We start from the raw sequence: 23,333 nt of genomic DNA on the forward strand, positions 1-23,333 counted from the left end.
AAAAAAACCTTGGCCACATCGCCCCTCAGTGGAGGCGGACTTAGTTTGGTGTAAGCTGGGTATGGAATTAAATGCAGTAGGAGTATCTGAACCTTTTCTGTAATGTTTGTATTTAAACACACAAAAAACATGACGAGTCGTCACTTTCTGCAGGTGCGAGAACGGTTACCACGTCGGGCGGAGCGGGTCGGACAAGTCGGACGTGGTGTGCGGTGGGTATCGGATGCGAGGCTTCCTTCTCTTTCAACCCATAGCTCCGCTCCGCCGTGAGACGTGTCACTCGGTGTGGTTTCTGTGGGATCGTCACCTTCACCCACATGCTGCATGTTTCTCTTGTCTTTGCTCACTCTGATGTTTCTTTGCCGGCTACATGTCGTAGATATTTACAGGAGGTGCAGTATTTATTCAGAGGGTTTTTTTGTATTGCAGAGAAAAGCCGGGGTCCACGTGTCGCCATCGCCATCGTGGTTTTTCCTGTGGTCTTTGTTGCCTTCATAGCTGCAATCGTGGTCTGTCTCTCAAGAGGTACACCTTTTAATTTTTCACACTAATATAAAACGGCCTGTTTTTTTATTTTTATTCAACAAGGAATAAAATCCTGTTGATATTTTTTTATTTTTTTTTACTATTTTTCAAGGGGGTTTTTGCGTTTCGGACCTGTTCTTCCTTCGGTCAACGCCCCCAGATTGTTTGATGACACATAAGACGGTTTTAAATCAATCAGAGACAGAGGTTGCTCATTTTTCTATTTTATTACCAAAGCGCTTAGGGAGATCAATCTAGATACAACATTTCAAAGGCACGGTCCAAATTGATCTAATCCTAAAATGGCAGTTTCTCCCTCCTCACTCACTCTCACCCGCCCCTCTTCTTCTCCTCCCTACGATCCCGGACGAGCCCCCAAATTGTTGCGTTTCGGACCTGTTCTTCCTTCGGTTAACGCCCCTAGATTGTTTGATGACACATAAGCTGGTTTTAAATCAATCAGACAGAGGTTGCTCATTTTTCTATTTTATTACCAAAGCGCTTAGAGAGATCAATCTAGATACAACATTTCAAAGGCACGGTCCAAATTGATCTAATCCTAAAATGCCAGTTTCTCCCTCCTCACTCACTCTCACCCGCCCCTCTTCTTCTCCTCCTTACGATCCCGGACGAGCCCCCAAATTGTTGCGTTTCGGACCTGTTCTTCCTTCGGTTAACGCCCCTAGATTGTTTGATGACACATAAGCTGGTTTTAAATCAATCAGAGACAGAGGTTGCTCATTTTTCTATTTTATTACCAAAGCGCTTAGGGATATCAATCTAGATACAACATTTCAAAGGCACGGTCCAAATTGATCTAATCCTAAAATGGCAGTTTCTCCCTCCTCACTCACTCTCACCCGCCCCTCTTCTTCTCCTCCCTACGTCGGACAGTTGAGATAACAGATAGTTATGTCTTCATTCCAACATTCCAAATTCAAGGTCTATGTAAAAGACTCACACTTTAGTTGTTCTAAAATCTGACTAGGAAATACAAGGACAACCAAATCCAACAGGGTCCTGGCCATGAAGCAACACATTTACACATCAAATTACATTTGTAATCACAATACACATTAAAAAGACAGGATGGACATCAAGTAAAACTGCACTCGGTGTAGATTTAAAAGCATTCGAGAATAAAAATGTTGTGAGCTTCAAGTCTTTTTGTTGAGTGTTCCAAAAACAAGGAGCTGCATCGATAAAAGCTTTTTTCCCCAGCTCTGTGGGAGCAAAACGGAGGGGGGGCAACAGCTGATTGTTGGATGTCAGTGTATAATAGTCCGCTCTTCCTTGTGTAATTAGACTAAGACTTATACTTCCTTTCATTGTCACTCAAATTTAAACTTTGCAGTACAGATAAGAACACATTTTTATTTTGCTTTAGCTGGTGGTAGTGCAGGATAAAAGAGCAATAAGGTGCAGATATAAATAAATACTACAGATAAATAAATTGCACTTTTGCATATGCATCCAGGTGTATGGATGTATGTTATATTGTTGTTACATTCCAGCGAGTTAATCCATTTTTGGGGGGAATTGAGGGGATTATTTTAATGCGTTCAAGAGTCTTACGGCCTGAGGGAAGAAGCTGTTACAGAACTTCTGCTACAGAGGCTGCGGAACCTCTTTCTAGAGTCCAGCAAGGAAAACAGTCCTTGGTGGGAAGTGGGAGGAGTCCCTGCAGATTTTCTGAGCCCTGGTCAGGCAGCGGCTTTTTGCGATCTCCAAGATAGGAGGAAGAGAAGTCCCGATGATCTTTTCTGCCGTCCTCACCACTCTCTGCAGAGACTTCAATGTACAGATTAGGGTTTTCTCGATACCAATATTTTGGTACCCAATTTTTTCAAACAAACAATTCAACTATTATTAAAAAAATATATATTTCATTTAAAATGTTTGTAACTTTTCAAGAAAGAAAAGTTTTCTAAGGAAAATTATAGTATTCCTTGAATAACATAATGTCAAAAAAGAAATATTTTTATTTAATACACAAAAGACCCACTGGGAGAAACTTGGTTGCTGTGACCAGGATTCGAACCAGGGTTCCTGCGGATACAACGCAGAGTACTAACCACTATACCATCACAGCTGTAAACTGCTGCTGCTACAGCAAATTAACCTATGTGACTTTGACTCCGGGTTAAAGTACAAAAGCTTGCCAAGCTTGCCAGGAGTCGAACCTAGAATCTTCTGATCCATAGTCTGACGCGTTATCCATTGCGCCACTAGCCCCTGATTATCCCTTCCTGGAGAATAACACTGGACTCGTAGACTGTTGACTCAGGCAAAAGGGGTTAAACACTGACAATGCAGTGACCATGAAGGAACTCAAACACACTGAAAAGAAACATGACTGCCCCGTGTGAGGATCGAGCTAATGGCACTAGGGATTTTGAATAATAGGCAAAATTTCCCCCAGAAATCACAGTTCCTATTTGAACAGTGAAAGTGAAGGGATTCCAACACGCTAAAACAAAAAACACATGCCCCGTGTGAGGATTGAACTCACGACCTTCAGATTATAAGACTGACGCACTACCTACTGCGCCAACGAGGCTAGGGCAAGTTCTTTAGCTCACAAGTCGTGACGTCGCCAAATAATTTTTTTTTTCCAAAAATCCCCTTTTTACAAGAAAGTGGTCACCAATTTTTTCCCATCAAATAATTGCATATTTAAAAAAAATAATAATAATTTCAGTTATGTTTTACTTGTCAATAAAAAAAACTTCCAAAAAAATTAAAGTATTCCACAAATTTTCTGGAGTTACATTAGTCAGATGGTTTGTCCAAAACGTAACATTGAAAAATGGTGTGGTTTTAGATGACACACAAAAAGCAGAGTACTAACAACTATATGATCACGGGTGTCAACTGTTTTTTTACATAAAGTTTACCTTCCAAAACTCTGCTTTCCGGTTAAATTGCCAAAGCCTCACGGTCTTACCAGGAGTAGAAGTTTGAAATTTCTGGGCCATAGTCAGATACATTGTCCCATGCACCACTTGCAATTTGAACAACAAATCGGGAGCACGAGGCTGGACTGTAGCTTTTCTTTGTTATTCCACTTAACAACATGATGTCCAAGAATAAATATTTTTTGATAACACCCACTGCAAGAAACTAGGTTGCTGTGACCCCCATTCGTAACGGGGTTGCTGCGGCCACAACGCAGAGTACTAACCACTATACGATCACAGCTGTTGACCATTATTGCTAAAGCAAATTAACCTGCGGAACTTTGACTTTGGGTTAAAAAACAAAAGTCTGCTGAGCTAGCCAGGAGTCTAACCTAGAATCTTCTGATCCGTAGTCAGACGCGTTATCCATTGCGCCACTAGCCCTTGTTTATGCCATTTTGGAGTATGACACTGGACACGTAGACTGTTGACTCTGGCAAAAGGGGTTAAACACTGACAATGCAGTGACCATGAAGGAACTCAAACCCACTGAAAAGAAACATGACTGCCCCGTGTGAGGATCGAGCTAATGGCACTAGGGATTTTGAATAATAGGCAAAATTCCGCCCAGAAATCACAGTTCCTCTTTGAACTGTGACAATGAAGGGATTCCAACCCGCTAAAACAAAAAACACATGCCTTGTGTGAGGATTGAACTCACGACCTTCAGATTATGAGACTGACGAACTACCTACTGCGCTAACGAGGCCATGACAGTTAGCTTAGCTCACAAGTCATTACATCGCCACTATACGATGTCTTAAAAATTTAAATTTGAACAACACATCGTGATTACGAGGCTAGACTGTAGCTTTTCATTGTTATTCCACTTAACAACATAATGTCAAAAAATAAATATTTTTAGATAACACACAAAAAGACCCACTGCAAGAAACTTGGTTGCTGTGACCCGGATTCGAACCGTGGTTCCCGCAGCCACAACGCAGAGTACTAAGTCACAGTTGTTAACCATTCTTGTTGTAGCAAATTAACCTACGGAACTTTGACTCCGGATTAAAGTACAAAAGAATGCCATATTAGCTACGAGTCAATCTTTGAATCTTCTGCTCCGTAGTCAGATGCGTTATCCATTGCGCCACTAGCCCTTGTTTTCCACATTCTGGAGAATAACACTGGACATGTAAACTGTTGACTCTGGCAAAAGGGGTTAAACACTGACAATGCAGTGACCATGAAGGAACTCAAACTCACTGAAAAGAAACATGACTGCCGATCAAGCTAATAGCACTAGGGATTTTGAATAATAGACAAAATTCCCCCCCAAAAATCACAATTCCTCTTTGAACAGTGACAATGAAGGGATTTCAACCCGCTAAAACAAAAAACACATGCCCCGTGTGAGGATTGAACTCACGACCTTCAGGTTATGAGACTGACGCGCTACCTACTGCGCTAACGAGGCCATGACAACAGATTTAGCTAACCAGTTGTTACTTCGCCACTATACGATGTCTTAAAAATTGCAATTTGAACAACACATCGGGAGCACGAGGCTAGACTGTAGCTTTTCATTGTTATTCCGCTTAACCTAATGTCAAAAAATAAATATTTTTAATTAACACACGAAAAGAAATTTGGTTGCTGTGACCTGGATTCGAACCAGGGTTCCTGCGGCCACAACGCAGAGTACTAACCACTATACGATCACAGCTGTTGAATAGTCTTGCTATAGGAAATTAACATACGGAACTTTGACTTTGGTTTAAAGTACAAAAGCTTTCCGAGCTAGCCAGGAGTCGAACCTAGAATCTTCTGATCCGTAGTCAGACGCGTTGTCCATTGCGCCACTAGCCCTTGTTTAAGTTGATTTGGTAAGTAACACTGGACACGTAGATTGTTGACTCTGGCAAAAGGGGTTAAACACTGACAATGCAGTGACCATGAAGGAACTCAAACTCACTGAAAAGAAACATGACTGCCCCGTGTGAGGATCGAGCTAATGGCACTAGGGATTTTGAATAATAATTAAAATTCCCCCCAAAAATCACAGTTCCTCTTTGAACTGTGACAATGAAGGGATTTCAACTCGCTAAAACAAATAACAGATGCCCCGTGTGAGGATTGAACTCACGACCTTCAGATTATGAGACTGACGCGCTACCTACTTCGCTAACGAGGCTATGGTAGTAATACTTAGCTCACTAGTTGAGACGTCACCACTATACGATGTCTTAAAAATCGCAATTTGAACAACACATCGGGAGTATGCGGCTAGACTGTAGCTTTTCATTGTTATTGCACTTAACCTAATGTCAAAAAATAAATATTTTTAGTTAACACACAAAAAGACACACTGCAAGAATTTTGGTTGCAAATTAACATATGGAACTTTGACTTTGGTTTAAAGTACAAAAAGTGGCCAAGCTAGCCAGGAGTCAAAACTAGAATATTCTGATCCGTAGTCAGAGGCGTTATCCATTGCGCCACTAGCCCTTATTAATACCGCTGTGGTGAGTAACACTGGACACGAAGATTACTGACTTTGGCAAAAGGGGTTAAACACTGACAATGCAGTGACCATGAAGGAACTCAAACACACTGAAAAGAAAACTGACTGCGCCGTGTGAGGATCGAGCTAATGGCACCAGGGATTTTGAATAATGGACAAAATTCCGCCAAAAATCACAGTTCCTCTTTGAACAGTGACAATGAAGGGATTCCAACCCGCTAAAACAAAAAACACATGCCCCGTGTGAGGATTGAACTCACGACCTTCAGATTATGAGACTGACGCGCTACCTACTGCGCTAACGAGGCTATGGAAGAAGGTTAAGCTCACCAGTTGTTAGGTCCCCACTATACGATGTCTTAAAAATTGCAATTTGAACAACACATCGGGAGCACGAGGCTGGACTGTAGCTTTTCTTTGTTATTCCACTTAACAACATAATGTCAAAAAAATAAATATTTTTTGTTTACACCCACTAAAAGAAACTTGGTTGCTGTGGCCCGGATTTCAACCGTGGGTCCTGCGGCCACAACACAGAGTACTAACCACTATACGATCACAGCTGTTGATCACAGTTGCTATAGCAAATTAACATATGAAACCTTGTCTTTGGTTTAAATTACAAAAGCTTACCGAGCTAGACAGAAGTCGAACCTAGAATTTTCTGATTTGTAGTCAGACGTGCTATCCCTTGCGCTACTAGCCCTTATTCAAACTACTCTGATAAGTAACACTGGGCACGAAGATTGTTGACTCTGGCAAAAGGGGTTAAACACTGACAATGCAGTGACCATGAAGGAACTCAAACACACTGAAAAGAAACATGACTGCCCCGTGTGAGGATCGAGCTAATGGCACTAGGGATTTTGAATAATAGACAAAATTCCCCCCAAAAAAATCACAATTCCTCTTTGAACAGTGACAATGAAGGGATTTCAACTCGCTAAAACAAAAAACACGTGCCCTGTGTGAGGATTGAACTCACGACCTTCAGATTATCAATCAATCAATGTTTACTTATATAGCCCTAAATCACTGGTGTCTCAAAGGGCTGCACAAACCACTACGACATCCTCGGTAGGCCCACATAAGGGCAAGGAAAACTCACACCCAGTGGGACGTCGGTGACAATGATGACTATGAGAACCTTGGAGAGGAGGAAAGCAATGGATGTCGAGCGGGTCTAACATGATACTGTGAAAGTTCAATCCATAATGGATCCAACACAGTCGCAAGAGTCCAGTCCAATACACAGGCGAGCAGTACATGGCCACCGGATCGGACCGGACTCCCTCCACAAGGGAGAGTGGAACATAGGAGAAAAAGAAAAGAAACGGCAGATCAATTGGTCTAAAAAGGGAGTCTATTTAAAGGCTAGAGTATACAAATGAGTTTTAAGGTGAGACTTAAATGCTTCTACTGAGGTGGCATCTCGAACTTTTACCGGGAGGGCATTCCAGAGTACTGGAGCCCGAAATGAAAACGCTCTATAGCCCACAGACTTTTTTTGGGCTTTGGGAATCACTAATAAGCTGGAGTCCTTTGAACACAGATTTCTTTTCCGGGACATATGGTACAATACAATCGGCAAGATAGGATGGAGCTAGACCGTGTAGTATTTTATACGTAAGTAGTAAAACCTTAAAGTCACATCTTAAGTTCACAGGAAGCCAGTGCAGGTGAGCCAGTACAGGCGTAATGTGATCAAACTTTCTTGTTCTTGTCAAAAGTCTAGCAGCCGCATTTTGTACCAACTGTAATCTTTTAATGCTAGACATGGGGAGACCCGAAAATAATACGTTACAGTAATCGAGACGAGACGTAACAAACGCATGGATAATGAACTCAGCGTCTTTAGTGGACAGAATGGAGCAAATTTTAGCGATATTGCGGAGATGAAAGAAGGCCGTTTTAGTAACGCTTTAAATGAGTGACTCAAAGGAGAGAGTTGGGTCAAAGATAATACCCAGATTCTTTACCGTGTCGCCTTGTTTAATTGTTTGGTTGTCAAATGTTAGAGTTGTATCATTAAATAGAGGTCGGTGTCTAGCAGGACCGATAATCAGCGTTTCCGTTTTTTTGGCGTTGAGTTACAAAAAGTTAGCGGACATCCATTGTTTAATTTCATTAAGACACACCCTCCAGCTGACTACAATCTGGCGTGTTGGTCAGCTTTAGGGGCATGTAGAGTTGGGTGTCATCAGCATAACAGTGAAAGCTGATACCGTATTTGCGTATGATGTCACCTAGCGGCAGCATGTAGATGCTGAAGTTCGCAGGGCCATGGACCGAACCCTGGGGAACTCCACACGTTACCTTAACGTAGTCCGAGGTCACATTGTTATGGGAGACGCACTGCATCCTATCAGTAAGATAAGAGTTAAACCAAGACAGGGCTAAGTCTGACATACCAATTCGTGTTTTGATACGTTGTAATAAAATATTATGATCGACGGTATCGAAAGCACCGCTAAGATCGAGGAGCAGCAACATAGATGACGCATCAGAATCCATCGTTAGCAATAGATCATTAGTCATTTTTGCGAGGGCTGTCTCCGTGGAGTGATTTGCCCTGAAACCGGATTGAAAGGTTTCACATAGATTGTTAGACGCTAAGTGTTCATTTAACTGCTCCGCAACAATTTTTTCGAGGATTTTTGAAATAAAGGGAAGGTGAGACTGACGCCCTACCTACTGCGCTAACGAGACCATGACAGCAGGTTTAGCTCACCAGTTGTTACGTCGCCACTATACAATGTCTTAAAAATTGCAATTTGAACAACACATCGGGAGCACGAGGCTAGAGTGTAGCTTTTCATTGTTATTCCGCTTAACAACATAATGTCGAAAAACAAATATTTTTAGATAACACACTAAAAGACACACTGCAAGAAAATTGGTTGCTGTGACCCGGATTCGAACCGGGGTTCCTGCGGCCACAACGCAGAGTACTAACCACTATACGATCACAGCTGTAGACACCCTTGCTATAGCAAATTAACATACGGAACTTTGACTTTGGTTTAAAGTACAAAAGCTTGCCAAGGTAGCCAGGAGTCTAACCTAGAATCTTCTGATCCGTAGTCAGACGCGTTGTCCATTGCGCCACTAGCCCTTGTTTAATCTGATCTGGTGAGTATCACTGGACACGAAGATTATTAACTCAGGCAAACGGGGTTAAACACTGACAATGCAGTGACCATGAAGGAACTCAAACACACTGAAAAGAAACATGACTGCCCCGTGTGAGGATCGAGCTAATGGCACTAGGGATTTTGAATAATAGACAAAATTCCGCCCAAAAATCACAGTTCCTCTTTGAACAGTGACAGTGAAGGGATTCCAACCCGCTAAAACAAAAAACACATGCCTCGTGTGAGGATTGAACTCACGACCTTCAGATTGTGAGATTGACACGCTACCTGCTGCGCTAACGAGGCTATGAGACTCATTCTTAGCTCACTGGTTGAGACGTCGCCACTATACAATGTCTTAAAAATTGCAATTTCAACAACACATCGGGACCACGAGGCTAGACTGTAGCTTTTCATTGTTATTCCGCTTAACAACATAATGTCAAACAATAAACATTTTTAGATAACACACAAAAAGACCCACTGGTAGAAATCTATCTGCTGTGACCCGGAATCGAACCGGGGTTCCTGCGGCCACAACGCAGAGTACTAACCTCTATACGATCACAACCGTAGAACACTCTTGCTATAGCAAATTAACATACGGAACTTTGACTTTGGTTTAAAGTACAAAAGCTTGCCGAGCTTGCCAGGAGTCGAACCTAGTATCTTCTGATCCGTAGTCAAAAGCGTTATCCATTGCGCTACTAGCCCTTGTTTAAGCTGTTCTATTTTTTGTTTACACCCACTAAGAGGAACTTTGTTGCTGTGACCCGGATTCGAACCGGGGTTCCTGCAGCCACAACGCAGAGTACTAACCACTATACTATCACAGCTACCATTCGCTTTGCTACAGCAAATTAACCTACGTAACTTTGACTCCGGGTTGAAGTACAAAAGAATTCACTGAAAAGAAACATGACTGCCCCGTGTGAGGATCGAGCTAATGGCACTAGGGATTTTGAATGATAGACAAAATTCCGCCCAAAAATCACAGTTCCTCTTTGAACAGTGACAATGAAGGGATTCCAATGCGCTAAAACAAAAAGCACATGCCTCGTGTGAGGATTGAAATCACAACCTTCAGATTATGTGACTGACGCGCTACCTACTGCGCTAACGAGGCCAAGAGAGCAGGCTTAGCTCACCAGTTGTTACGTCACCACTATACGATGTCTTAAAAATTGCAATTTGAACAACACATCGGGAGCACGAGGCTAGAATGTAGCTTTTCATTGTTATTCCACTTAACCTAATGTCAAAAAATAAATATTTTTAGTTAACACAAAAAAGACCCACAGCAAGAAATTTGGTTGCTGTGACCCGGATTCGAACCGGGGTTCCTGCGGCCACAACACAGAGTACTAACCACTATACGATCACAGCTGTTGAATACTCTTGCTATAGCAATTTAACATACGGAACTTTGACTTTGGTTCAAAGTACAAAAGCTTGCTGAGTTAGCCAGGAGTCGAACCTAGAATCTTCTGATCCGTAGTCAGACGCTTTATACCTTGCGCCACTAGACCTTGTTAACGGTTATCTGGTGAGTAACACTGGACACAAAGATTATTGACTCTGGCAAAAGGGGTTAAACACTGACAATGCAGTGACCATGAAGGAACTCAAATTCACTGAAAGGAAACATGACTGCCCCGTGTGAGGATCGAGCTAATGGCACTAGGGATTTTGAATAATAGGCAAAATTCCCCCCAAAAAATCACAATTCCTCTTTGAACAGTGACAATGAAGGGATTTCAACCCGCTAAAACAAAAAACACATGCCCCGTGTGAGGATTGAACTCACGACCTTCAGATTATGAGACTGACGCGCTACCTACTGCGCTAACGAGGCGATGGAAATCGTTCTAAGATCCCTAGTTGAGACCTCAGCACTATACGCTGTCTTAAAAATTGCAATTTGAACAACACATCAGGAGCACGAGGCTAGACTGTAGCTTTTCATTGTTATTCCGCTTAACAACATAATGTCAAAAAAGAAATATTTTTAGTTAACACACAAAAAGGCCGATTGTTAGAAACTTGATTGCTGGGACCCAAAACTGAAGCGGGGTTTCTACGGCCACAACGCAGAGTACTAACCACTATACGATCACAGCTGTGGATCACCCTTGCTATAGCAAATTAACATATGAAATATTGTCTTTGGTTTAAAGTACAAAAGCTTGCCGAGCTAGCCAGGAGTCGAACCTAGAATCTTCTGATCCGTAGTGAGACGCGTTGTCCATTGCGCCACTAGCCCTTGTTTAATTTGATTTGGTAAGTAACACTGGACACGTAGATTGTTGACTCTGGCAAAAGGGGTTAAACACTGACAATGCAGTGACCATGAAGGAACTCAAACTCACTGAAGAGAAACATGACTGCCCCGTGTGAGGATCGAGCTAATGGCACTAGGGATTTTGAATAATAGGCAAAATTCCCCCCAAAAATCACAGTTCCTGTTTGAACTGTGACAATGAAGGGATTCCAACCCGCTAAAACAAATAACAGATGCCCCGTGTGAGGATTGAACTCACTACCTTCAGATTACGAGACTGACGCGCTACCTACTGCGCTAACGAGGATATGAAAGCAAGTGTAGCTCACCACTTGAGACGTCACCACTATACGATGTATTAAAAATTGCAATTTGAACAACACATCGGGAGCACGAGGCTAGACTGTAGCTTTTCATTGTTATTCCACTTAACCTAATGTCGAAAAACAAATATTTTTAGATAACACACTAAAAGACCCACTGCAAGAAACTTGGTTGCTGTGACCCGGATTCGAACCGGGGTTCCTGCGGCCACAACGCAGAGTACTAACCACTATACGATCACAGCTGTAGAACAGTCTTGCCATAGCAAATTAACATACGGAACTTTGACTTTGGTTTAAAGTACAAAAGCTTGCCGAGCTAGCCAGGAGTCGAAACTAGAATCTTCTGATCGGTAGTCAGACGCGTAAGCCATTGCGCCACTAGCCCTTGTTAAAGGTAATCTGGTAAGTAACACTGGACACGAAGATTGTTGACTCAGGCAAAAGGGGTTAAACACTGACAATGCAGTGACCATGAAGGAACTCAAACTCACTGAAAAGAAACATGACTGCCCCGTGTGAGGATCGAGCTAATGGCACTAGGGATTTTGAATAATAGGCAAATTTCCCCCAATAAATCACAGTTCCTCTTTTAAAAGTGACAATGAAGGGATTTCAACCCGCTAAAACAAAAAACAAATGCCCCGTGTGAGGATTGAACTCACGACCTTCAGATTATGAGACTGACGCGCTACCTACTGCGCTAACGAGACTATGGGAGTCATACTTAGCTCACCAGCTGTTACGTCGCCACTATACGATGTCTTAAAAATTGCAATTTGAACAACACATCGGGAGCACGAGGCTGGACTGTAGCTTTTCATTGTTATTCCACTTAACAACATAATGTCAAAAAAGAAATATTTTTAGATAACACACAAAAAGACCCACTGCAAGAAACTTGGTGTCTGTGACCCGGATTCGCAACAGGGTTCCTGCGGCCACAACGCAGAGTACTAAGTCACAGTTGTTAACCATTCTTGTTGTAGCAAATTAACCTACAGAACTTTGACTCCGGATTAAAGTACAATCGAATGCTATATTATCTACGAGTCAATCTTTGAATCTTCTGCTCTGTAGTCAGACGCATTATCCATTGCGCCACTAGCCCTTGTTTTCCACATTCTGGAGAATAACACTGGACACATAGACTGTTGACTCTGGCAAAAGGGGTTAAACACTGACAATGCAGTGACCATGAAGGAACTCAAACTCACTGAAAAGAAACATGACTGCCCCGTGTGAGGATCGAGCTAATGGCACTAGGGATTTTGAATAATATGCAAAATTCCGCCCAAAAATCACAGTTCCTCTTTGAACAGTGACAATGAAGGGATTCCAACCCGCTAAATCAAAAAACACATACCCCGTGTGAAGATTGAACTGACAACCTTCAGGTTATGAGACTGACGCGCTACCTACTGCGCTAACGAGGTAACGGAAATCGTTCTAAGATCCCTAGTTGAGACCTCAGCACTATACGCTGTCTTAAAAATTGCAATTTGAACAACACATCAGGAGCACGAGGCTAGACTGTAGCTTTTCATTGTTATTCCGCTTAACAACATAATGTCAAAAAAGAAATATTTTTAGTTAACACACAAAAAGAAGTACGCGGATGACACAGCCATCGTCGGGTGCATCAGGGACGGCAGAGAGGAGGAGTTTCGGAACCTGGTGAGGGACTTTGTTGTCTGGTGCCACACGAACGTCTTGCAGCTCAATCCGTCAAAGACCAAGGAGCTGGTCATTGACTTTGGGTGGTCGAGTCCACGGTCACAACCTATTGTGATCGAGGGAGTTGAGGTACAGACCGTGGACTCATTCAAGTACCTCGGGGTTTGGGTGGACAATAAGCTGGACTGGACTGTTAACACGGACCACCAGTACAAGAAAGGACAGAGCAGGCTGTACTTCCTCAGGAGACTGCACTCCTTCAACATTTGTAGAAAACTCCTGTGGATGTACTACCAGTCTGTGGTTGCCAGTGTTCTGTTCTACATGGTAGTGTGCTGGGGGGGCAGTACATCTAAGAAGGAAAGCTCCAGACTTGAGAAACTGATCAGGCGGGCCGGTTCTACAATCGGAATGAAACTGGACTCACTGGTGAGGGTGGCAGAGAAGAGGACTGTGGACAAACTAGTGAGCATCCTGGATGATGCCAGTCACCCTCTGCATAGCGTTATCAGTAGCCAGAGGAGCCTGTTCAGTGCTAGACTGCTTCATCCCAAGTGCAGGACTAATAGACTCAAAAACTCCTTTGTCCCACACGCCATTAGACTGTACAACTCCTCTCTGGGACGGGGGATGGGGGGTATTAGGATGACAGGGGATGCAAAACATTAACAGTGCAATACGATTTCATAACATGGTCACTACTGCCTACTTTGTCTCGTTATATTCTTATTTTACTGTTACATTGTTATTCCCATTGTTTTTATTCTTTTTGTAATATTTCTCTATTTTGTTTCCTTTTAAAACCCCATTATTTACTTTTTTTTTTTTTTAAATGATCTCAACTCTGTACACTGCTGCTGGAATTTTAATTTTCCTGAAGGAACTCTCCTGAAGGAATCAATAAAGTACTATCCATCTATCTAAAAAGACCCACTGCTAGAAACTTTGTTGCTGTGACCCGGATTCGAACCAGGGTTCCTGCGGCCACAACGCAGAGTACTAACCGCTATACGATCACAGCTTTGATCGCTCTTGCTATAGCAGATTAACATACGGAACTTTGACTTTGGTTTAAAGTACAAAACTTTGCCGAGCTAGCCAGGAGTCGAACCTAGGATCGTCTGATCCGTAGTCAGACGCGTTATCCATTGCGCCACTAGCCTTTGTTTAAACTGATCTGGTGAGTAACACAGGACACGAAGATTACTGACTCAGGCAAAAGGGGTTAAACACTGACAATGCAGTGACCATGAAGGAACTCAAACTCACTGAAAAGAAACATGTCTGCCCCGTGTGATGATCGAGCTAATGGCACTAGGGATTTTGAATAATGACAAAATTCCCCCTAAAAAATCACAGTTCCTTTTTGAACTGTGACAATGAAGGGATTCCAACCCGCTAAAACAAATAACAGATGCCCTGTGTGAGGATTAAACTCACGACATTCAGATTATGAGACTGACGCGCTACCTACCGCGCTAACGAGGCCATGACAGCAGGTTAAACTCAGCAGTTGTTACGTCGCCACTATAACTAAAACGTTCACTTTGACAACAATGGCCATCGTTTATTCATTCAGGATCATTCATTTTCCTTTTTTAATTGTTATTATTGTTTCGGAGACTTAAAAATTGCAATGTGAACAACACATCGGGAGCACGAGGCTGGATTGTAGCTTTTCTTTGTTATTCCACTAAACAAAATGTTGTCAAAAAATAAATATTTTTTGTTTACACCCACTAAAAGAAACTTGGTTGCTGTGTCCCGGATTTAAACCGTGGGTCCTGCGGCCACAACACAGAGTACTAACCACTATACGATCACCGCTGTAGGTCACTCTTGGTATAGCAAATTAACATACGAAACCTTGTCTTTGGTTTAAAGTACAAAAGCTTACCGAGCTAGCCAGGAGTCAAACATAGAACCTTCTGATCCGTAGTCAGACGCGTTATCCATTGCACCACTAGCCCTTGTTTAGGCTTCTCTGTTAAGTAACACTGGACACGTAGATTACTGACTCTGGCAAAAGGGGTTAAACACTGACAATGCAGTGACCATGAAGGAACTCAAACACACTGAAAAGAAACACGACTGCCCCGTGTGAGGATCGAGCTAATGGCACTAGGGATTTTGAATAATAGACAAAATTCCCCCCAAAAATGACAGTTCCTCTTTGAACTGTGACAATGAAGGGATTCCAACCCGCTAAAACAAATAACAAATCCCCCGTGTGAGGATTGAACTCACGACCTTCAGATTATGAGACTGACGCGCTAGCTACTGCGCTAACGAGACTATGGGAGTCATACTTAGCTCACCAGCTGTTACGTCGCCACTATACGATGTCTTAAAAATTGCAATTTGAACAACACATGGGGAGCACGAGGCTAGACTGTAGCTTTTCATCGTTATTCCACTTAACCTAATGTCAAAAAAGAAATATTTTTTAGTTAACACACAAAAATACACACTGCAAGTAATTTGATTGCCGTGACCCAGATTCGAACCGGGGTTCCTGCGGCCACAACGCAGAGTACTAACCACTATACGATCACAGCTGTCATTCACACTTGCTACAGCAAATTAACATACGGAACTTTGACTTTGGTTTAAAGTACAAAAGCTTGCCGAGCTAGCCAGGAGTCAAAATTAGAATCTTCTGATCCGTAGTCAGACGCATTATCCATTGCGCCACTAGCACTTGATTACCCTTTCTGGAGAATAACGCTGGACCCTTAGACTGTTGACTCAGGCAAAAGGGGTTAAACACTGACAATGCAGTGACCATGAAGGAACTCAAAATCACTGAAAAGAAACATGACTGCCCCGTGTGAGGATCGAGCTAATGGCACTAGGGATTTTGAATAATAGACAAAATTACGCCCAAAAATCACAGTTCCTCTTTGAACAGTGACAATGAAGGGATTCCAACCCGCTAAAACAAAAAACACATGCCCCATGTGAGGATTGAACTCACAACCTTCAGATTATGAGACTGACGCGCTACCTACTGCACTAACGAGACTATGGGAATCATAATCAGCTCACTAGTTGAGACGTCACCACTGTACGATGTCTTAAAAATTGCAATTTGAACAACACATCGGGAGCACGAGGCTAGACTGTAGCTTTTCATTGTTATTCCGCTTTACAACATAATGTCCAAAAATAAATATTTTTAGATAACATATTAAAAGACCCACTGCAAGAAACTTTATTGCTGAGACCCGGATTTGAACCAGGGTTCCCGCAGCCACAATGCAGAGTACTAACCACTATACTATCACTGCTGCTAAATTTCACTGCTACAGCAAATTAACCTACGTAACTTTGACTCCGGGTTAAAGTACAAAAGTTTTCCAAGCTTGCAAGGAGTCGAACCTAGAATCTTCTGAGCTGTAGTCAGACGCATTATCCATTGCGCCACTAGCCCTTGATTACCCTTTCTGGAGAATAACGCTGGACCCTTAGACTGTTGACTCAGGCAAAAGGGGTTAAACACTGACAATGCAGTGACCATGAAGGAACTCAAACTCACTGAAAAGAAACATGACTGCCCCGCGTGAGGATCGAGCTAATGGCACTAGGGATTTTGAATTATAGCTTCACGGTGGAAGAGGGGTTAGTGTGTCTGCCTCACAATACGAAGTTCCTGCAGTCCTGGGTTCAAATCCAGGCTCGGGATCTTTCTGCGTGGAGTTTGCATGTTCTCCCCGTGAATGTGTGGGTTCCCTCCGGGTACTCCGGCCTCCTCCCACTTCCAAAGACATGCACCTGGGGATAGGTTGATTGGCAACACTAAATTGGCCCTAGTGTGTGAATGTGAGTGTGAATGTTGTCTGTCTATCTGTGTTGGCCCTGCGATGAGGTGGCGACTTGTCCAGGGTGTACCCCGCCTTCCGCCCGATTGTAGCTGAGATAGGCGCCAGCGCCCCCCGCGACCCCGAACGGGAATAAGCGGCAGAAAATGGATGGATGGACATCGGGAGCACGACTGTAGCTTTTCATTGTTATTCCACTTAACCTAATGTCAAAAGAGGAATATTTTTAGTTAACACACAAAAGGCCACACGGTAAGTAATTTGGTTGCTGTGACCTGGATTCGAACCGGGGTTCCTGCGGCCACAACGCAGAGTACTCACCACTATACGATCACAGCTGTTGAAAATTCTTGCTATAGCAAATTAACATACGAAACTTTGACTTTGGTTTAAAGTACAAAAGCTGGCCGAGCTAGCCAGGAGTCGAACCTAGAATCTTCTGATCCGTAGTCAGACGCGTTATCCATTGCGCCACTAGCCCTTGTTTAAGCTGATCTGGTGAGTAACACTGGACACGAAGATTATTGACTCTGGCAAAAGGGGTTAAACACTGACAATGCAGTGACCATGAAGGAACTCAAACTCACTGAAAAGAAACATGACTGCCCCGTGTGAGGATCGAGCTAATGGCACTAGGGATTTTGAATAATAGGCAAAATTCCCCCAAAAAATCACAGTTCCTCTTTGAACAGTGACAATGAAGGGATTTCAACCTGCTGAAACAAAAAGCACATGCCCCGTGTGAGGATTGAACTCACGACCTTCAGATTATGAGACTGACGCGCTACCTACTGCGCTAACGAGGCTATGGGAGTCATACTTAGCTCACTAGTTGAGACGTCACCACTATACAATGTCTTAAAAATTGCAATTTGAACAACACATCGGGAGCACGAGGCTAGACTGTAGCTTTTCATTGTTATTCCGCTTAACAACATAATGTCCAAAAATGAATATTTTTAGATAAAACACAAAAAGACCCACTGCAAGAAACTTTGTTGCTGTGACTCGGATTCGAACCAGGGTTCCTGCGGCCACAACGCAGAGTACTAACAGTGCAATACGTTTTCATAACATGGTCACTACTGCCTACTTTGTCTTGTTATATTCTTATTTTACTGTTATATTGTTATTCCCATTGTTTTTATTCTTTTTGTAATATTTCTCTATTTTGTTTCCTTTTAAACCCCCATTATTTACTTTTTACTTTAAATTGATCTGAACTCTGTACACTGCTGCTGGAATTTTAATTTTCCTGAAGGAACTCTCCTGAAGGAATCAATAAAGTACTATCTATCTATCTATCTATCTAACCACTATACGATCACAGCTGTTGATCACTCTTGCTATAGCAAATTAACATACGGAACTTTGACTTTGGTTTAAAGTACAAAAGCTTGCCGAGCTAGCCAGGAGTCAAACCTAGAATCTTCTGATCCGTAGTCAGACGCTTTATCCATTGCACCACTAGCCCTTGTGTAACCTACTCTGGTAAGTAACACTGGACATGTAAATTGTTGACTCTGGCAAAAGGGGTTAAACACTGACAATGCAGTGACCATGAAGGAACTCAAACACACTGAAAAGAAACATGACTGCCCCGTGTGAGGATCGAACTCTCGACCTTCAGATTATGAGACTGACGCGCTACCTACTGCGCTAACGAGGCTATGGGAGTCATACTTAGCTCACTAGTTGAGACGTCACCACTATACAATGTCTTAAAAATTGCAATTTGAACAACACATCGGGAGCACGAGGCTAGACTGTAGCTTTTCATTGTTATTCCGCTTAACAACATAATGTCAAAAAATAAATATTTTTAGTTAACACACAAAAAGACACACTGCAAGAAATATGGTTGCTATGACCCGGATTCCAACCGGGGTTCCTGCGGCCACAACTCAGAGTACTAACCACTATACGATCACAGCTGTTGATCACTCTTGCTATAGCAAATTAACATACGAAACTTTGACTTTGGTTTAAAGTCCAAAAGCTTGCCGAGCTAGCCAGGAGTCGAACCTAGAATCTTCAGATCCGTAGTCAGACGCGTTATCCATTGCGCCACTAGCCCTTGTTTAAGTTCATCTGGTGAGTAACACTGGACACGTAGAGTATTGACTCTGGCAAAAGGGGTTAAACACTGACAATGCAGTGACCATGAAGGAACTCAAACTCACTGAAAAGAAACATGACTGCCCCGTGTGAGGATCGAGCTAATGGCACTAGGGATTTTAAACAACCGGCAAAATTCCGCCCAAAAATCATAATTCCCCTTTGAACAGTGACAATGAAGGGATTTCAACCCGCTAAAACAAAAAACACATGCCCCGTGTGAGGATCCAACTCACGACCTTTAGATTATGAGAATGACGCGCTACCTACTGCGCTAACAAGGCTTTGGTAATCATACTTAGCTCACTAGTTGAGACGTCACCACTATACGATGTCTTAAAAATTGCAATTTGAACAACACATCGGGAGCACGAGGCTAGACTGTAATTTTTCATTGTTATTCCGTTTAACAACATAATGTCAAAAAAGAAATATTTTTAGTTAACACACAAAAAGACACACTGCAAGAAACTTGGTTGCTGTGACCCGGATTCGAACCAGGGTTCCTGCGGCCACAACGCAGAGTATTAACCACTATACGATCACAGCAACGGGGTTCCTGCGGCCACAGTTGTTAACCATTCTTGTTGTAGCAAATTAACCTACGGAACTTTGACTCCGGATTAAAGTACAAAAGAATGCCATATTAGCTACGAGTCAATCTTTGAATCTTCTGCTCTGTAGTCAGATGCGTTATCCATTGCGCCACTAGCCCTTGTTTTCCACATTCTGGAAAATAACACTGGACACATAGACTGTTGAGTCTGGCAAAAGGGGTTAAACACTGACAATGCAGTGACCATGAAGGAACTCAAACCCACTGAAAAGAAACATGACTGCCGATCAAGCTAATGGCACTGTGGATTTTGAATAATAGACAAAATTCCCCCCAAAAATCACAATTCCTCTTTGAACAGTGACAATGAAGGGATTCCAACCCGCTAAAACAAAAAACAAATGCCCCGTGTGAGGATTGAACTCACGACCTTCAGATTATGAGACTGACGCGCTACCTACTGCGCTAACGAGGCTATGAGATTCAACCTTAGCTCACTAGTTGAAACGTCACCACTATACGATGTCTTAAAAATTGCAATTTGAACAACACATCGGGAGCACGAGGCTAGACTGTAACTTTTCATTGTTATTCCACTTAACAACATAATGTCAAAAAAGAAACATTTTTAGATAACACACTAAAAGACACACTGCAAGAAATTTGGTTGCTGTGACCCAGATTCAAACCGTAGTTCCTGCGGCCACAACGCAGAGTACTAACCACTATACGATCACAGCTGTTGATCACTCTTGCTATAGCAAATTAACATACGGAACTTTGAGTCTGGGTTATAGTACAAAAATTTGCCGAGCTAGCCAGGAGTCGAACCTAGAATCTTCTGATCCGTAGTCAGACGCGTTATCCATTGCGCCACTAGCCCTTGTTTCAGCTGTATTGGTGAGTAACACTGGACACGTGGATTATTGACTCTGGCAAAAGGGGTTAAACACTGACAATGCAGTGACCATGAAGGAACTCAAACTCACTGAAAAGAAACACATGCCCCGTCTGAGGATTGAACTCTCGACCTTCAGATTATGAGACTGACGCGCTACCTACCGCGCTAACGAGGCTATGAGATTCAACCTTAGCCTACTAGTTGAAACGTCACCACTATACGATGTTTTAAAAATTGCAATTTGAACAACGCATCGGGAGCACGAGGCTAGACTGTAGCTTTTCATTGTTATTCCACTTAACCTAATGTCAAAAAAGAAATATTTTTAGTTAACACACAAAAAGACACACTGCAAGTAATTTGATTGCTGTGACCCGGATTCGAACCGGGGTTCCTGCGGCCACAACGCAGAGTACTAACCACTATACGATCACAGCTGTAGATCGCTTTTCCTATAGCAAATTAACATACGGAACTTTGACTTTGGTTTAAAGTACAAAAGCTTGCCGAGCTAGCCAGGAGTCAAACCTAGAATCTCCTGATCCGTAGTCAAACTTATTATCCATTGCGCCACTAGCCCTTGTTTAAGTTAATCCGGTGAGTAACACTGGACACGAAGATTACTGACTCTGGCAAAAGAGGTTAAACACTGACAATGCAGTGACCATGAAGGAACTCAAACTCACTGAATAGAAACATGACTGCCCCGTGTGAGGATCGAGCTAATGGCACTAGGGATTTTGAATAATAGACAAAATTCCGCCCAAAAATCACAGTTCCTCTTTGAACAGTGACAATGAAGGGATTCCAACCCGCTAAAACAAAAAACAAATGCTTCATGTGAGGATTGAACTCACGACCTTCAGATTATGAGACTGAAGCGCTACCTACTACGCTAACGAGGCTTTGGGAGTCATACTCAGCTCACTAGTTGAGACGTCACCACTATACGATGTCTTAAAAATTGCAATTTGAACAACACATCGGGAGCTCTAGGCTAGACTGTAACTTTTCATTGTTATTCCGCTTAACAACATAATGTCAAAAAAGAAATATTTTTAGTTAACACACAAAAAGACACACTGCAAGAAATATGGTTGCTATGACCCGGATTTGAACCGGGGTTCCTGCGGCCACAACGCAGAGTACTAACCACTATACGATCACAGCTGTTGATCACTCATGCTATAGCAAATTAATATACGGAACTTTGACTTTGGTTTAAAGTACAAAAGCTTGCCGAGCTAGCCAGGAGTCGAACCTAGAATCTTCTGATCCGTAGTCAGACGCGTCATCCATTGCGCCACTAGCCCTTGTTTGAGCTGTTCTTGTGAGTAACACTGGACACGTAGATTACTGACTCAGGCAAAAGGGGTTAAACACTGACAATGCAGTGACCATGAAGGAACTCAAACTCACTGAAAAGAAACATGACTGCCCCGTGTGAGGATCGAGCTAATGGCACTAGGGATTTTGAATAATAGACAAAATTCCGGCCAAAAATCTGAGTTCCTCTTTGAACAGTGACAATGAAGGGATTCCAACCCGCTAAAACAAAAAACACATGCCTTTTGTGAGGATTGAACTCACAGACTTCAGATTATGAGACTGACATGCTACCTACTGCGCTAACGAAGATATGGGAGTCATTCTTAGCTCACTAATTGAGACATCACCACTATACAATGTCTTAAAAATTGCAATTTGAACAACACATCGGGAGCACGAGGCTAGACTGTAGCTTTTCATTGTTATTCCACTTAACCTAATGTCAAAAAAGAAATATTTTAGATAACACACAAAAAGACACACTGCAAGAAATTTGGTTGCTGTGACCTGGATTGAACCAGGGTTCCTGCGGCCATAACGCAGAGTACTAACCACTATACTATCACAGTTGCTACCTTTCATTGCTTCAGCAAATTAACCTACGTAACTTTGACTCCGGGTTAAAGTAGAAAAGTATCCCGAGCTAGCCAGGAGTCGAATTTAGAATCTTCTAATCCGTAGTCAAATGTGTTATCCATTGCGCCACTAGCTCTAGATTATGCGTCTCTGGAGAATAACACTGGACCCGTGGACTGTTGACTCAGGCAAAAGAGGTTAAACACTGACATTACAGTGACCATGAAATAACTCAAACACACTGAAAAGAAACATGACTGCCCCGTGTGAGGATCGAGCTAATGGCACTAGGGATTTTGAATAATAGGCAAAATTCTGCCCAAAAATCACATTTCCTCTTTGAACAGTGACAATGTACTTCTACAGAAAGCTAGGAGTAGTCAACAACAATTTCCAATTAGAAATGGTCTCAGCTAACGAGGTGCTTAATAAATTGAGCGCGCTCCACCCAAACAAGTCCACCGGCCTTGACAATATCCCCTCCAGATTCCTCATGGACTCTGCCACCACCATTGCCCCAATAATCACTCATATAATAAACCTCTCAATCAAACAAGGCCAAGTACCCAAGGATTTCAAGATAGCAAGAGTAACCCCCCTTTATAAAAAGGAAGCAAATTAGAACCCGGTAACTACCGACCTGTTTCTATTCTCAGTTCCAT

General features: G+C 42.6%; 1 protein-coding gene and 30 non-coding genes across 31 annotated transcripts in view; 1 reads left to right on the forward strand and 30 right to left on the reverse strand.

The window, feature by feature from the left end:
• Positions 1 to 23,333, forward strand: part of cd40 (CD40 molecule, TNF receptor superfamily member 5) — a 55,807-nt gene that overhangs the window by 9,915 nt on the left and 22,559 nt on the right. Inside the window, exons 6-7 of the mRNA XM_061902678.1 lie at positions 154 to 212; positions 430 to 525. Coding sequence (XP_061758662.1) covers positions 154 to 212; positions 430 to 525 — 155 coding nt within the window. The remainder of the gene's footprint in view (positions 1 to 153; positions 213 to 429; positions 526 to 23,333) is intronic.
• trnai-uau (transfer RNA isoleucine (anticodon UAU)) lies at positions 3,013 to 3,085 on the reverse strand. Its single transcript has one exon. It is a non-coding gene; the product is annotated as a tRNA-Ile (tRNA).
• On the reverse strand, positions 3,797 to 3,869 carry trnar-acg (transfer RNA arginine (anticodon ACG)). Its single transcript has one exon. It is a non-coding gene; the product is annotated as a tRNA-Arg (tRNA).
• Positions 4,836 to 4,908, reverse strand: trnam-cau (transfer RNA methionine (anticodon CAU)). Its single transcript has one exon. It is a non-coding gene; the product is annotated as a tRNA-Met (tRNA).
• Positions 5,086 to 5,157, reverse strand: trnah-gug (transfer RNA histidin (anticodon GUG)). Its single transcript has one exon. It is a non-coding gene; the product is annotated as a tRNA-His (tRNA).
• Positions 5,228 to 5,300, reverse strand: trnar-acg (transfer RNA arginine (anticodon ACG)). Its single transcript has one exon. It is a non-coding gene; the product is annotated as a tRNA-Arg (tRNA).
• Positions 5,553 to 5,625, reverse strand: trnam-cau (transfer RNA methionine (anticodon CAU)). Its single transcript has one exon. It is a non-coding gene; the product is annotated as a tRNA-Met (tRNA).
• Positions 6,191 to 6,263, reverse strand: trnam-cau (transfer RNA methionine (anticodon CAU)). Its single transcript has one exon. It is a non-coding gene; the product is annotated as a tRNA-Met (tRNA).
• On the reverse strand, positions 8,857 to 8,928 carry trnah-gug (transfer RNA histidin (anticodon GUG)). Its single transcript has one exon. It is a non-coding gene; the product is annotated as a tRNA-His (tRNA).
• Positions 9,323 to 9,395, reverse strand: trnav-cac (transfer RNA valine (anticodon CAC)). The gene has a single exon. It is a non-coding gene; the product is annotated as a tRNA-Val (tRNA).
• On the reverse strand, positions 9,854 to 9,925 carry trnah-gug (transfer RNA histidin (anticodon GUG)). Its single transcript has one exon. It is a non-coding gene; the product is annotated as a tRNA-His (tRNA).
• On the reverse strand, positions 10,143 to 10,215 carry trnam-cau (transfer RNA methionine (anticodon CAU)). The gene has a single exon. It is a non-coding gene; the product is annotated as a tRNA-Met (tRNA).
• Positions 10,404 to 10,475, reverse strand: trnah-gug (transfer RNA histidin (anticodon GUG)). Its single transcript has one exon. It is a non-coding gene; the product is annotated as a tRNA-His (tRNA).
• On the reverse strand, positions 10,872 to 10,944 carry trnam-cau (transfer RNA methionine (anticodon CAU)). Its single transcript has one exon. It is a non-coding gene; the product is annotated as a tRNA-Met (tRNA).
• Positions 11,605 to 11,677, reverse strand: trnat-cgu (transfer RNA threonine (anticodon CGU)). The gene has a single exon. It is a non-coding gene; the product is annotated as a tRNA-Thr (tRNA).
• trnah-gug (transfer RNA histidin (anticodon GUG)) lies at positions 11,867 to 11,938 on the reverse strand. The gene has a single exon. It is a non-coding gene; the product is annotated as a tRNA-His (tRNA).
• trnam-cau (transfer RNA methionine (anticodon CAU)) lies at positions 12,334 to 12,406 on the reverse strand. The gene has a single exon. It is a non-coding gene; the product is annotated as a tRNA-Met (tRNA).
• trnah-gug (transfer RNA histidin (anticodon GUG)) lies at positions 14,320 to 14,391 on the reverse strand. Its single transcript has one exon. It is a non-coding gene; the product is annotated as a tRNA-His (tRNA).
• On the reverse strand, positions 14,461 to 14,533 carry trnar-acg (transfer RNA arginine (anticodon ACG)). Its single transcript has one exon. It is a non-coding gene; the product is annotated as a tRNA-Arg (tRNA).
• On the reverse strand, positions 16,323 to 16,395 carry trnam-cau (transfer RNA methionine (anticodon CAU)). Its single transcript has one exon. It is a non-coding gene; the product is annotated as a tRNA-Met (tRNA).
• trnar-acg (transfer RNA arginine (anticodon ACG)) lies at positions 17,600 to 17,672 on the reverse strand. Its single transcript has one exon. It is a non-coding gene; the product is annotated as a tRNA-Arg (tRNA).
• trnam-cau (transfer RNA methionine (anticodon CAU)) lies at positions 17,925 to 17,997 on the reverse strand. Its single transcript has one exon. It is a non-coding gene; the product is annotated as a tRNA-Met (tRNA).
• Positions 18,788 to 18,860, reverse strand: trnam-cau (transfer RNA methionine (anticodon CAU)). The gene has a single exon. It is a non-coding gene; the product is annotated as a tRNA-Met (tRNA).
• On the reverse strand, positions 19,196 to 19,268 carry trnar-acg (transfer RNA arginine (anticodon ACG)). The gene has a single exon. It is a non-coding gene; the product is annotated as a tRNA-Arg (tRNA).
• trnah-gug (transfer RNA histidin (anticodon GUG)) lies at positions 19,787 to 19,858 on the reverse strand. The gene has a single exon. It is a non-coding gene; the product is annotated as a tRNA-His (tRNA).
• Positions 20,268 to 20,340, reverse strand: trnam-cau (transfer RNA methionine (anticodon CAU)). The gene has a single exon. It is a non-coding gene; the product is annotated as a tRNA-Met (tRNA).
• Positions 20,676 to 20,748, reverse strand: trnar-acg (transfer RNA arginine (anticodon ACG)). The gene has a single exon. It is a non-coding gene; the product is annotated as a tRNA-Arg (tRNA).
• trnah-gug (transfer RNA histidin (anticodon GUG)) lies at positions 21,132 to 21,203 on the reverse strand. The gene has a single exon. It is a non-coding gene; the product is annotated as a tRNA-His (tRNA).
• On the reverse strand, positions 21,599 to 21,671 carry trnam-cau (transfer RNA methionine (anticodon CAU)). The gene has a single exon. It is a non-coding gene; the product is annotated as a tRNA-Met (tRNA).
• On the reverse strand, positions 21,865 to 21,936 carry trnah-gug (transfer RNA histidin (anticodon GUG)). The gene has a single exon. It is a non-coding gene; the product is annotated as a tRNA-His (tRNA).
• On the reverse strand, positions 22,007 to 22,079 carry trnar-acg (transfer RNA arginine (anticodon ACG)). Its single transcript has one exon. It is a non-coding gene; the product is annotated as a tRNA-Arg (tRNA).

The sequence above is a fragment of the Nerophis ophidion genome, linkage group LG06 (assembly GCF_033978795.1).
Source record: "Nerophis ophidion isolate RoL-2023_Sa linkage group LG06, RoL_Noph_v1.0, whole genome shotgun sequence".
Classification (NCBI taxonomy): Eukaryota; Metazoa; Chordata; class Actinopteri; order Syngnathiformes; family Syngnathidae; genus Nerophis; species Nerophis ophidion.